The sequence below is a fragment of the Vipera ursinii genome (genome assembly GCF_947247035.1).
Source record: "Vipera ursinii genome assembly, chromosome: 7".
NCBI classification, from domain to species: domain Eukaryota; kingdom Metazoa; phylum Chordata; class Lepidosauria; order Squamata; family Viperidae; genus Vipera; species Vipera ursinii.
The window spans coordinates 71643607-71658312 of NC_139521.1; the positions used below are offsets into that span (position 1 = coordinate 71643607).

At 43.2% G+C, this 14706-nt stretch overlaps 1 protein-coding gene across 4 annotated transcripts in view; it reads left to right on the forward strand.

Moving 5' to 3' along the window:
* Window positions 1–14706, forward strand: part of SLC4A4 (solute carrier family 4 member 4) — a 193925-nt gene that overhangs the window by 119473 nt on the left and 59746 nt on the right. For all 4 annotated transcript variants that reach the window (XM_083367130.1, XM_083367131.1, XM_083367129.1 and 1 more), the window contains one exon: window positions 7745–7821. In XM_083367130.1, coding sequence (XP_083223256.1) covers window positions 7745–7821 — 77 coding nt within the window. The remainder of the gene's footprint in view (window positions 1–7744; window positions 7822–14706) is intronic.

Consider the following 14706-nt stretch of genomic DNA (forward strand, 5'->3'; position numbering starts at 1 on the left):
CCCCTCCCTTCTCCTCCCCTCTCCCCTCTCTTCTCTTCTCTTTTCTTCCCTCCCCTCCCCCTTTCCCATCTCTCTTCCTCCCCTTCTCTACCCTTCTCTCCCTCCCCTCCCCCTCTCCCCTCCCCCTCCCCCCTCCCCCCTCCCCCTCTTCACTTCTCTTCTCTTCTCTTCTCTTCTCTTCTCTTCTCTTCTCTTCTCTTCTCTTCTCTTCTCTTCCTCTTCTCTTCTCTTCCTTCTCTTTCTTCCCTCCCCCTCCTCCTCCCCCCTTTCCCATCTCTCTTCCTCCCCTTCTCTACCCTTCTCTCCCTCCCCTCCCCCTCTCCTTTCCTCTCCTCTCCTCCCCTCCCCTCCCTTCTCCTCCCCTCTCCCCTCTCTTCTCTTCTCTTTTCTTCCCTCCTCTCCCCCTTTCCCATCTCTCTTCCTCCCCCTTCTCTACCCTTCTCTCCCTCCCCCTCCCCCTCTCCTCTCCTCTCCTCTCCTCCCCTCCCCTCCCTTCTCCTCCCCTCTCCCCTCTCTTCTCTTCTCTTTTCTTCCCTCCCCTCCCCTCCTCTCCCCCCTTTCCCATCTCTCTTCCTCCCCTTCTCTACCCTTCTCTCCCTCCCCTCCCCCTCTCCTCTCCTCTCCTCTCCTCCCCTCCCTTCTCCTCCCTTCTCTTTTCTTCCCTCCCCTCCCCTTCCCTCCCCTCTTCTCCCCTCCCCCTCTTCTCTCCTTTCCTGCCTTGCCCCCTTTCCCCCCTCCCCTCTCCCCTCTCTCCCCTCCCCTCCCTCCCCCTCTCCTCCTCCTCTCCCCTCTCCTCTCCTGCCTTGCCCCTCTTTCCCCTCCCCTCTCCCCGTCTCTCTCGTCCCCTCCCCTCCCTTCTCTTTCCCCTCCCCTCCCCTCCTCTCATGTGCCAATGCAGATATTCGCAAAGGAGAATAGCTCTCAAAGCCACAAATGACCGGGTGCCCCCCCCCAAAAAATGCATGCTGTGCATTTTTCTAGCTATTCACTTCAAAGGCCTTGGCAGATGAATGGATTTGTCATGAACGGGGACAGTTGCTCGTTGCTCTCTCTCTCTGACCTCTTCACACAAGGAGACTTTCCTGCCTTGATTCTGCCTCTTGACTTAGCTTTACTTCAGCCACCACCACCACGCCCCCCGCCCCCAAGCTGAGACCTTCTAGAAGCGCTGGAATTTTGCAGTGCCGACCCATTCTGGAAGTTCCCACTTTGGGGGTGGTGGTGGTGGCTCCTCTTTCTCTCTCCTTCCTAATCCTCTTGTCTCCTTCTCGTCTGGCTGCTGCTGCTGCTGCTGCTCTCCACCGCTGCTCTGCCCTCCGCTTGCAACACTAAAGCTCGCTATCCACTCGAGAGTTCAGTGCCCTGCCTAGCAACCTGCACGCTGGATGACGAAATCGGAATGCAACGCAGTCCCAGCGTGGGATGGCTAAGTAAGTGACTGGTGGGAAACTCTAGACTGGGCGGTGGCTAGTCCAGGGATCCAAGAGAAGACAGTTCCCAAATCCATCCTTTCCTGGGAAGAGAGGCCCATTTTCCTCCTATCAGGAACTCCGGGGTTTTAAACCTCACACCGCGTAGGCGGAGATGAGCATCAGGCTTAAGGGGCAACTGTGAAACGCTCAAGTCTTAAAATGCAGAAGGAAGAAGAGGTACAATATGACAGGTGCTTTTTCACGAGGCAACTGGACTTTCTTTGATGATGATGACGATGATGATGATGATGATGATGATGGAAGGGACCTTGGAGGTCATCTAGTCCAACCCCCTGCTCAGGCAGGAAACCCTATACCATTTCAAACAAATGGTTGTCCAGTCTCTTCTTAAAAACTGTTGGAGCATTCACCACTTCTGGAGGCAGGTTGTTCCACTGGTTAATTGTTCTCACTGTCAGGAAATTTCTCCTTAGTTCTAGGTTGCTTCTCTCCTTGACTAGTTTCCATCCGTTGCTTCTTGTCCTGCCTTCGGGTGCTTTGGAGAATAGCTTGACTCCCTCTTCTTTGGGGAAGCCCCTGAGATATTGGAAGACTGCTGTCATGTCACCCCTCGTCCTTCATTAAACTAGACATACCCAGTTCCAGCGACCGTTCCTTATATGTTTTAGCCTCCAGTCCCCTAATCATCTTTGTTGCTCTTCTCTGCACTCTTTCTAGAGCCTCAACATCTTTTTTACATCGTGGTGACCAAAACTGGATGCAGTATTCCAAGTGTGGCCTTACCAAGGCATTGTAAAGTGGTATTAGTACTTTTTGTTGAAGACGTATCACTTCTCATCCAAAAAGCTTCTTCCGCTCTGACTGGAGAGTGGAAAATGGACTCAGAGCAGAAGAAGCTTCTTGGATGAGATCCAAAACCTCTTCAAAGAAAACCTATAAGCAATGGTTGCTGGAATTGGGTATGTCTAGTTTAACAAAAAGAAGGGTGGGGGTGACATGATAGCAGTCTTCCAATATCTCAGGGGCTGCCCCAAAGAAGAGGGAGTCAAGCACCTGAAGGCAGGACAAGAAGCAATGGATGGAAACTAACCAAAGAGAGAAGCAACCTAGAAACTAAGGAGAAACTTCCTGACAGTGAGAACAATTAACCAGTGGAACCACCTGCCTCCAGAAGCTGTGAATGCTCCAACACTGGAAGTTTTTAAGAAGAGACTGGACAGCCATTTGTCTGAAATGGTACAGGGTTTCCTGCCTGAGCAGGGGGTTGGACTACATGATCTCCAAGGTCCCTTCCAACTTTATTATTATTATTATTATTATTATTATTAATAATAATAATAATAATAATAATAATAATAATAATAATAATAATAATAATAATATTAAAAAGAAAGTCCAGTTGCCTCTGGGAAAAAGCACCTTTGGGACAACCATGACCTGGATGACAGAGAATCTCCATAGCGGAGAGGTACAGTGGTGTGCGCAAGCCTTCCTCCTCTGGGGTCCTCCAGATACGGACTGCAACCCCCATCATTCAATTGCTCTTGGGCCGTTGACGGTGCAGTTTAGCACACCTAAAAGACGCCAAATGGGAAGTTGCTCCTCAAAGAGCATTATGCATTGCTCTCTAGCCCCATTCTGTGCAGGTTGGTGCAAAATTGGGATAGAAAGCTTGGTTTTTTTCCCACCCCACCCCCCCACCTCTCCATGGTGCAGAGTTGAACTCGGCGGCCTTACTTGGATATCATTTACTTTTCTGGTGATGGTGGTGGTTGATCACATATAAGACATGTGATAGTTCTATTTATCTGCCCTTGGAATGACTGGTTCGTTACTTAGGATTATATCTAATGTTTAGGTAATCTTCTCCAGCCATGTGTGAGTTCGGTAGGGGTTGGAATTTTCCAAGTCCATAAACCAATCAGGAGGCTTTTGGGATGTGTAACCGGCTTCTCTTGCTTATACGGTTCACAAATGCTTAATACGATTTCAAAGGCAGATATGAGCTGAAAATGGTTGTCCCTCAGCCTAGGTCAGTGTTTCCCCAACCTTGGCGATTTTGTGATGCGTGGACTGCAACTCCCAGAATTCCCTCGCCAGCCAGTCCAGGGATACCACATCAGGAGAGAAATCTATAGAAATCACAGAGGGAATTCTGGGAGTTGAAGTCCACCAGTCGTAAAGCGGCCAAGTTTGGAGACTCCTACTCATCATCAAAGCAACGAGAAGAAAATGTATTTTACATCCAAGGCAAGTAGAAAATATGTGTGAGGACAGAGAACTCCTTAATTTGTGCAAGCATAAAAAGGAGAGGAGATGTAGCACAATCAGATTGGAAGGCTTCTGTTGTCACAAGTTTATTTATTTATTTATTTATTTATTTATTTGATTTTATATACCGCCCTATTCCCGAAGGACTCAGGGCGAATTAAAACAATACAAATAAATACAATTAAAATAGAATTAAATTAAGACTAGCCCACAATTAAAACAAATTAAAATTTAAATTTAAAGTTAAATTAAAACCCCCTCAGTCCAGGCCAGAAAGATCAAATAACCAAGTTTTCAGGTCCCGGCAAAGCGAGCAAAGGTCTGGGGCAGTCCGAAGTTCCACCGGCAGTTCGTTCCATAGGGCAGGCGTGCCCACAGTTACTCTCAATAAAAGTAGTTATAACCCATCCTAGTCTGATCTACTTGGTGGGGCTGATACGCACTAATAACTTTGCTTTGACTACTGAATTCTGTGGACATAAATGTTAAATCTCCTTGCTGGAGAATATAATGCAATTATATGTACGTATCTCTCTCTCTCTCTCTCTCTCTCTCAACTATATCTGTCTGTCTATCTATATCTATCTATCTATCTGTCTGTCTGTCTGTCTGTCTGTCTGTCTGTCTGTCTATCTATCTATCTATCTATCTATCTATCTATCTATCTAATCTACATACATACATACTTATACACACACATACAGAGACATACATACACACAATATCTATAATCTATCTCTGTCTACCTATCTATGTATCTCTCTCTCTCTCTCTCTATCTATCTATCTATCTTCTATCTATATCTATCTAATCTACATACATACATACACACACACATACAGAGAAAGACATACATACATACACACAATATCTATCTATCTATCATCTATCTCTATCTACCTATCTATGTATCTATATCTATCTATCTATCTATCTATCTATCTATCTATCTATCTATCTATCTATCTATCTAAGCCACATACATACATACATACTTATACACACACAAACATACCGAGAAAGAGAGACATACATACACGCACACAATATTGCATGGAATTCCATCAAACATTATGAATTTAGGACTACTGAAAGAAAATAAATTTCTCTTTGCCTAGAATAGTGGCAATTATTGTACATTATTCCACCCTTACCTGCTTTTAATACGTGCCCCTATCCTGTTGGGCATGTTTACTTTTTGTTATACATGCTCAGTATTGCCCTATATTTTTTACTGAGTCTTTCTGCCCTTTTAGATTATTTTTGTTCTTCATCCTTGTTACACGTTTAGCTATTTTGAAAGCTACTGTAATAATAAGACCCCATAGGTTCCTTGTATCAGTTAAGGGAAATTTTATACTCTGGAGGCAAAAGTCCTACAAATCCCGTAGGCCAGAAATGATCCAAAATTTGGAAGGGCAGAGAGAAAGTGCAATATTGTTATGCCACGATAACATCCAGTTTATTCTTTACATGCTCTGTAAAACTTAGTGTCCTGTGCAAAAGAGCAGGTCCACATGGGAAATCCAGTTAAACTGATACCTTAATAGTAAGCCTATTGCAGAAGACTCTTCTCATCTATTAGAGTTAGATAAAGGTTGGAGTTGAATGGAAATCCAATAGGCGTAGACAGCTTGTGCTACTTAGGACTCTAGACAGATTCCTCTTTGAGGAGTCCTTGGGGCTTAGAATAGAATAGAGCTGGAAGGGACCTTGGAGGTCTTCTAGTCCAGCCCCCACTCAAGAAAGAGAACCTATACCAGGGGTAGGCAACCTTGGCTCTTTTATGACTTGTGGACTTCAACCCCCAGAATTCCTGAGTTAGCATGGCTAGTTCAGGAATTCTGGGTATTGAAGTCCACAAGTCATAAATGAGCCAAGGTTGCCTACCTCTGACCGATACCATCTCAGACAAGTGACTGTCCAGTCTCTTCTTTAAAAACCTCCAGTGATGGAGCGCCCACGATTTCTGAAGGCAAGGTGTTCCACTGGTTAATTGTCCTCACTGTTAGGGAGTTTCTCCTTAATTCCAGATTGCTTCTTCCTTTGGTCAGTTTCCAACCATTGTTTCTCATCCTGCCCTTTGGTGCTTTGGAGAATAGTTTGACCCCCTCTTCTTTGTGGCAGCCTCTCAAATACTGGAACACTGCTATCATGTCTCTCCTATTTCTTCTTTGCTTTAGACTAGCCAAACCTAAGTCCTACAGCCGTTCTTCGTATGTTTTAGCTTCCAGGCCTTGGATCATCTTAGTTGCTCTTCTCTGAATTTTTTCCAAGGTCTTGACAACTTTTTTGTAGTATGGTGACCAAAATTGGTTGCAATATTCCAGGTGTGCTCTCACTAGGGTTTTACAAAGCGGTACTAATATTAAATAATAATAGTATTTATACTAAAATTATTTAATAGTGTAATGTAATAATAGTATTTATTAAATAATAGTATTTAATAATAATAATATTTCTTGCAGACATTTCATTATCCAAATTAGGTAACATCACCACTGCTAGTCTGATGAGCCGATGACGTTACCTAGTTTGGGTAATGAAATGTCTGCAAGAAAACAACCAAGCTCAGAGAATATCAAGGACCCCTTCTTTCAACCCGAGCTACAAATATTCTCCTTTATTGATCCTTTTGTTTAACTCCACCCCCACCCACCCCAGGTTCTGTCATTCTTTCTCCTACACTTGGGATGTTTCTCCTGGCCAACTAACCCAGGATGAATAGAGCTACTCAAAAAAAATAACACCTGTCCATGCATATAACAACCTTCAAATATTCATTTTATCCATGTCTTGATTTTACACAGTATTCATAGGGATGTTCTTAGGAAGTCTATGACTTACAAAGGAAGGGTGTAGCCCTCTTGCAACAAAGCCCTTTTATAGCCTTCATACTATGAAGGAGTGGTGTTGATCCATGTCTGCTTACTTGGCAGTTACTTTACTTACAACAAGAGGAGACTTTTTAAGCAAAAACAGGAGTACAGGGACATCTTGAATGATAAATAATAAAGCTGCGGTCTTTAATGTGTCCTAAGAATCTTTTATTGTTTTTGCACAATTTCAATAACTGCTGTTTGAGATAAAGTATCATCTTGTGTTGAGCTTAAATGGACTCCAGAAGATGGTAGAAGACAGGAAGGCCTGGAGGAATGTTGTCCATAGGGTCGCGATGAGTCGGACACGACTTCGCAGCTAACAACAACAACAAATCATCTTGTGTCTTCCATTTGTTTAGAAATTATGCTAATGTTAAAGCTACCTAGGTGTAAATTGTCTTACATTAAGTGGTTAGCAAGTGCCAAGTTGTCTGGACTTGAAGTTAACCCACACCTCGTTATTCTTTTGCTGGAAGATCATATTGGAAGGCCCAGAGCTGGGAAATCTAAAAAAATAATAATCCTGGAACAAATCCGGAGAAAAGTCACGGTCATTTCCATGTGGTCCTCAAGAGTCAAGCTTGACTAAAGGTGTCCCAAAGGTGCTTTTTCAGGAGGCAACTGGACTTCCTTGTTTTTCTTTGAAGATGTTTTGCTTCTCATCCAAGAAGCTTCTTCAGCTCTGACTGGGTGGTGGGTCACGGAAGGATTTCCAGCAGTTCCAAGAAAGCTCCACACCCCTTTGCACCACTCGGGTGACCCCGAGGACACAGATAAACCTCCAAGTGGCCTCAACCGCTCTCTAAAAGGAGGCAAACGACCAGCAGTCTGCAAGCAGTATAAATCCTTCCATTCCCCACCATCCAGTCAGAGCTGAAGAAGCTTCTTGGGTGAGAAGCGAAACGCCTTCAAAGAAAACCAAGGAAGTCCAGTTGCCTCCTGAAAAAAAAAAAGCACCTTTGGGACAAACCCTGACCTGACCTGGATGACTGAGAATCTCCATGGATTTGGCTCATGGTCTTCTTAAGTTCTTGGTTTCCAAACAAGGTCTGTGTAATTATCAGGTTACCTTAATCGAGCATTGCTATAGCCTTGAGTCTCTCTGTCTCAAACATATTACAAGCATTTTGTTAATTGGTTTGGAACTTGTACTTGCAGGTAGTCCAGCCTTGACACCCAGAAACTTGACGTCCTCTAGCTTGAACGACATCTCCGACAAACCTGACAAGGAGCAGGTAAGCCTCATATTTCTGGCCATCGGCGTCCTTAAAGGGGGTACCAAGAGTGTCTGTGATGCCGCAGAGTGAGAATGTGAGACAAGGAAGGAAAGACACCTGATCCGTTGCTTGCGGTCATCTGAAGAAGCCATCACAGTACTTCATTTTCTTGGTTTGGGCTTAAATGGACGTCCATGGCTTATTTATGTAGCCATGGTGACGCAGCGGTTAGAATGCAGTGTTGCCTTCTGCAGCTTTGCAGTATTGCATCAGCATGCAGTATTGCAGGCGAATTCTGCCCATTGCCAGCCGTTCGATGGCTGACCGTCTCAAAGCTGACTCAGCCTTCCATCCTTCTGAGGTCAGTAAATGAGGACCCAGATTGTTGTGGGCAATATGCTGATTCTATAAACTGCTTAGCGAGGGCTGTAAAGCACCGTGAAGCGGTATATGTGTCTAAGTGCTGTTGCTATTATGTGTAGAGTTACTTTTCAATGATTACTTTTTTCTTGGCTTGGGGGTTGAATATCCTGAAACCTACATCCTTTCATTGGGTTGACATGTCACCTCCTTTTTTTGTTAATTCTTGCTCTGGCTTCTTTTACCTCCAATTGTTAACTGTCGGATCAATACTGTTCCATTGCAACCTTGCTTTAAGTAGCTTTTAGGTATTTCTCATCTAGCTTCGTTGAACATCTCTTTTAACTGTAGCTGTTCGCTCAGTTGATTGCTTATATCGATACATTGTTTTAGATGCACTTTTAATTATTTCTATTAATTTGTTTTTATTGGAGAAGCACATTTCTATTTGTAATTTTACTTATGTTGATTTAAATCAGGGGTCTACAAACTTGGCAACTTTAAGACTTGTGGACTTCAACTCCCAGAATTCCTCAGCCAGCTGGCTGAGGAATTCTGGGAGTTGAAGTCCACAAGTCTTAAAGTTGCCAAGTTTGAAGGCCCCTGATCTAAATCATTAACCAGTCTCTCTGTCTGTTCTGTGTATTCTAATTTCAGCCAAATCCTGCTAAGAATTTTGAATGCAGTATAATTTAATTCAATTCAGTTTTGACTCTGATTTCAACTTTGGGTAGAGGTAGCTGTCTTTTGAATCCTGTGAAATGAATAAGCATCAATTTTAAAAGAATTCTCATTTTGGCTTTGTGGAACACGGGGGGATAAATATCCTTCCATCTGATATTTTATATAGGTAGTCCTCAACTTCCAAGAGTTCATTTAGAGACCGTTCTAAGTTACAATGGCAATGAAAAAAGTGACTTACGACCAACCGCGTGTTCAAAATTCAGACTCTTGGCAACCGACTCATATTTATGATGGTCGCAGCGTCCTGGGGTCACGTGGTCCCCTTTTGTGACCTTCTGACGAGCAAAGTTTTCGTGGGGAAACCAGATTCACTTAACAACCCTGTTACTAACTTAACAACTGCGGCGATTCACTTCATAACTCTGGCAGGAGAGGTCGTAAAATGGGGCAACATTCATTTCAATGTCTTGCTTAGCAACAGAAATTTGGGGCTCCGTTATGGTCATAAGTCAAGGACTACCTGTACCATGTCAAATATTCTTGCCCAAGTTCAGCATATCTCAACTCCCATAACTTCCAGCTACCCTGCCGATGCAGAGAACCAAGTGGGGAAAAAAAACAGAATTAAATAATGAGCCTTGGTGGAGCAGTGGGCTAATGCCTCCTTAAGTAACACCAGCTGCCTGCAATTAGTGCAGGTTCGCATCCCACCAGGCTCAAGGTTGACTCAGCCTTCCATCCTTCCGAGGTAGGTAAAATGAGGACCCAGATTGTTGGGGGCAATTAAGCTGACTTTGTAATAATGCCGCTTGGGGTGTGTGTGTGAAAGCCCTAACAAGCAGGCATATACATAGAATGAAGGCTACTGCTAAGCTTGTAAGCCGCCCTGAGTCTTCGGAGAAGGGCGGGATATAAATGGAATAAAAATAAAAAATAAATAAAAACTTCCATCGGATTAAATTACTAGTTTGAATCGTCTGTCAGTTCTCCAGTTAAGATAGATACCTTGTTCATGTCCTCTAAAGAAACTTGAGTTTTTTGCTCTTTTTAATGGCTGTGTGACTCTAATGGGATCTGTCTCCCATGTGCTGTACTGAATTGAGAAATACAGCATAGTAAGACAGTAACTAAGATCTGAGTTAATATATATTCTAGCAAGGTCTTATTAAGCAAAAAAACAACACTACTCATCTAGACTTAAATTGCTGGAGAGGCAGTTTTTTTGTTCTTGTTTTTTTTCCCCCCTCGTGATTTTATGTTCCTTCAATAATTTCCCCTTTTTCCCTTCCTAAACATAGCTATATATGAAGGTGAAAAAGTGTGTTCTCTGAGGCTTTGGGCTGGTTTCCGAACATTTTGTTACCAGGCTGGGTAAACATCAGCAGCAGAGTTTATATATTTTATATGCATCGGCTACCTAGGCTCAACTGTTCTACAAAATTTCATTTGAGGTGCAATAAAAATAAAGTTCTCATCCTCCGCTATTCCTTGGTGATTTATCATTATCTCGCTAGCTTCCCATCTTTCCATCTTCAGAGAAAATAGATCTGTTCTCACTGGCATTTACACTTGCTCAGATTTGAAGTGTGTTTCCCTATTTAGTTCTACCACAAATAGAGTTTGAGTTGTGATGCAGTAGATGAGTTGAAAGGAAAGATTGCCACGAGCTGAGGAGATTTATATTTTGACTATTACTGTGCAAGATAACAACAACAGCAGCAGCAGCAGCAACAACAAAAATAATAATGTTGGAAGGGACCTTGGAGGTCATCTAGACCAACCCCCCTGCTAGACCAACCCCCTGTACCATTTCAGACAAATGGTTGTCCAACCTCTTCTTAAAAACTTCCAGTATTGGAGCATTCACAGCTTCTGGAGGCAGGTTGTTCCACTGGTTAATTGTCCTCACTGTCAGGAAATTCCTCCTTAGTTCTAGGTTGCTTCTCTCCTTGGTCATTTTCCATCCCTTGCTTCTTGTCCTGCCTTCAGGGGCTTTGGAGAATAGCTTGACTCCCTCTTCTTTGGGGCAGCCCCTGAGGTATGATGGATGGACATGAAGGCATAATTATAAGTAGCAGTATAATTTATGGCTAAGACATGTTGATAGCCAGTTTGGTTTAATGATTAAAAGCCTGGCTTAGAAACCAGAAGACAGTGAGTTCTACTCCCACCTTAGGCATGAAAGCTGGGTGGATGATTTTGAGCCCATCACCAGGAGACTGTGAGTTCTAGTCCTGCCTTAGGCATGAAAGCCAGCTGGGTAACTTTGGACCAGTCACTCTCTGAGCCAAATTTACTTCACAGGGTGGTTGTTGTGAAGAAAATAGTAGAGGAGGGAATATTAGCGGTGTTCGTTGCCTTGAGTTGCTTATAAAGTAATAAAGGTAGGATAAAAATCAGATAGACAGACAGACATAATGGATAGATAGATTGATAGACTGATATAATGGATGGATGGATGGATGGATAGATAGATAGATAGATAGATAGATAGATAGATAGATAGATAGATAGATAGATACATACATACATACATACATACATACATAGCAGATAGATGATAGATACATTATTTATTTATTTATTTATTTATTTAATTTGTATACCGCCCTTCTCCCTAGGGACTCAGGGCGGTGAACAGGGCAATACATAAAAACTAGATACAAAAATTAAAATTATTAAAACATGATTAAACAATGCCCATAAATTAATACAAATTTAAAATTAAAGTCATTTCCCACCCCGTCCCATCAGGCCAGGCCAGCTTGTTTAAAGAGGTAAGTTTTAAGATCGCGCCGGAAGGAGCGGAGATCGGGCGCCATCCGGAGCTCAACCGGAAGATGGTTCCATAAATCCGGTGCACCCACAGAGAACGCTCTCCCCCTGGGGGCCACCAGTCGGCATTCTTTGACCGGTGGCACCCTGAGGAGGCCCTCTCTGTGGGAGCGTACTGGGCGGAGGGAAGTTGACGCCGGCTGCAGGTGCTCCCCAAGGTATTCTGGACCCATGCCATGAAGGGCTTTGTAGGTCATTACCAACACCTTGAACCTCACCCGGAAGACAACCGGTAACCAATGCAGCTCGCGGAGTAAAGGTGTAACATGGGAGTATCGGGAGACTCCCAGTACAACTCTCGCGGCTGCATTCTGTACCAGTTGGAGCCTCCGAGTGGTCTTCAAGGGTAGCCCCATGTAGAGAGCGTTGCAGTAATCAAGACGAGAGGTCACGAGCGCATGAGATACATGTATACATAGCAGACAGAGATAGATATAGATATACTGTAGATATAGATAGATAGATACAGATAAATATAGATAGATAGATAGATAGATAGATAGATAGATAGAGATGATAGATAGATACAGACAGATAGATAGATGATACATAGATACATACAGTGCTTTTTTTGTAAAAGAAAAAGGTGCCGGAACTCACACATGTCATACAACCTGCCTTGCCTACCCTACAAGGTTCCATCCAAAAAAGGTGCCGGAACTCCGTTCTGAGCGTTCTATGAGAAAAAAAGCCCTGGATACATATATACATAGCAGACAGACAAATAGATATAGATATACTGTAGATAGATAGATAGATAGATAGACAGACAGACATAATGGATAGATTGATAGACTGATATAATGGATGGATAGATAGATAGATAGATAGATAGATAGATAGATAGATAGATAGATAGAGACAGACAGACAGACAGACAGACAGACAGACAGACAGATAGATAGATGATACATAGATACATATATACATAGCAAACAGACAAATAGATATAGATATACTGTAGATAGACATAATGGATAGATTGATTGATATAATGGATGGATAGATAGATAGACAGACAGACAGACATAATGGATAGATAGATTGATAGACTGATATAATGGATGGATGGATGGATGGATGGATGGATGGATAGATAGATAGATAGATAGATAGATAGATAGATAGATAGATAGATGATACATACATAGCAGATAGATGATAGATACATGTATACATAGCAGACAGAGATAGAGATAGATATACTGTAGATATAGATAGATATAGATAAATAGAGATAGACATAGAGATGATATAGATAGATAGATACATATATACATAGCAGACAGACAAATTGATATAGATATACTGAAGATAGATAGATAGATAGATAGATAGATAGATAGATAGATAGATAGATAGATAGATGATAGATAGATAGATAGATAGATAGATAAGGTAGATAAGGTAGGTAGATAGGTAGGTAGGTAGGTAGGTAGATAATTTTAGTCTTTCTGCAACAGTTTGGTTTTTACGTCTGTCCTGCAGGTTGCAAATTTCACAAAAATTCCTTGCAACTTACGAAGGCAGTGACCTGAGTTCAGAGGAGGCTGTGTGTCTTGGGACTTGCAGCAATTTTTCAGAAAGAGACTATTAGGTGTCCTCTGAGTTTGTTTGGAAACAGAAACAGGCTCTAGTGTGTTTGGGCAGAACAGATGCACAAATCCTCCTTGTTAATGCTTCTCTTCATCGGAGGATTAGGCGAACTCTTTACAGGAAGCTGGACCCTCGCCCTCCCACCCTCCTCCAGAAATGTCCTCTGAGCTCTCCATTCTTTGGGCTTTGTTTCACTGTCCTTGACAACCCTCCTTTCCCCCCACCCACACACCCTTCCCCAGTGAATTTCAGCGGCCTCTCCCCACCTCGCCCAACAGCTTATATTTTAAATCTCCGAAGTTGCAGAAATGAACGGTTTGGGGCTGTCAAGGGCAGGGGCGGGAATTGCTGTTTTTCCCCCCCAGTTTTAGGTCACAGAGGAAAATTTGTATTCGCGTGGACCGGTCTTCAAGACAAAATTGACGGTTTTCCCGTTTTGGGGATGGAGAACACCTGCTTAAGATGCAGAGTCTGTTTCCATGGCCTTGGCCAAGTGAATTGAGGTTGCGGACAGAAGTCTCTTGTGTCCCTGTGTTTGTGGCGCTTTCCTGACTCCTGCGTTTCCATATCAACAGGAAAGACCGTTCCCCCCACCCCCCCCACCCCCTCATTTTGCCCAGGCTAATTCTAAAGTTTATTAAAGAGGTTGTCTCGGTTGAAGAATAGCTCTCGCTTGGCCTAACACCCCCCCCTCCCCGTAGACGGCACTTCCTGCTAGGGGAAGCCTGTTGCTTGGGCGAGTTGTGTAAGAATTTACTCAGTGTCCTCTTTCTTTCCTTGATCAGGGCTGACAATTGTCTAACCTTTCATGCATTGGCAATCAGGGTTTAGTGCCCGCGTTTGCTCTCCTGTCCTGAATTGACCTCCAGCGAGGAAGCAAGAAGGCACCTATCTAAACCCCGTCTGAAAGGAAGTTGGTAATCTAAGGTGACAACCACAATCGAGCCACCCACATTTATGCTATTCAGTGAGAAATTTGTAAAGTTAGCTCGGCCCCATTTTACGACTTTCCTTGCCCCATTTGCCAAGTGAATCGCTGAAGCCATTAAATGACTACTCTCTACTTTCAAAGAGAGAATTCATGACTTTGAATGGGGGCTGCCATTTACCCTGGTTGCAGGTAACAATCATCCAGCGGTACCTGGTACCTGTACAGGTATAGTATAGCGGGTATCTTGCTCAATAGTAGTAACTGTGAGAGGGATCTCGGAGTCCTAGTGGACAATCACTTAAATATGAGCCAGCCATGTGATGCAGCTGCCAAAAGAGCCAACACAGTGCTAGGCTGCATTAACAGAGGGATAGAATCAAGATCACGTGAAGTACTAATACCACTTTACAATGCCTTGGTAAGGCCACACCTGGAATACTGCATCCAGTTTTGGTCACCACGATGTAAAAAAGATGTTGAGATTCTAGAAAGAGTAC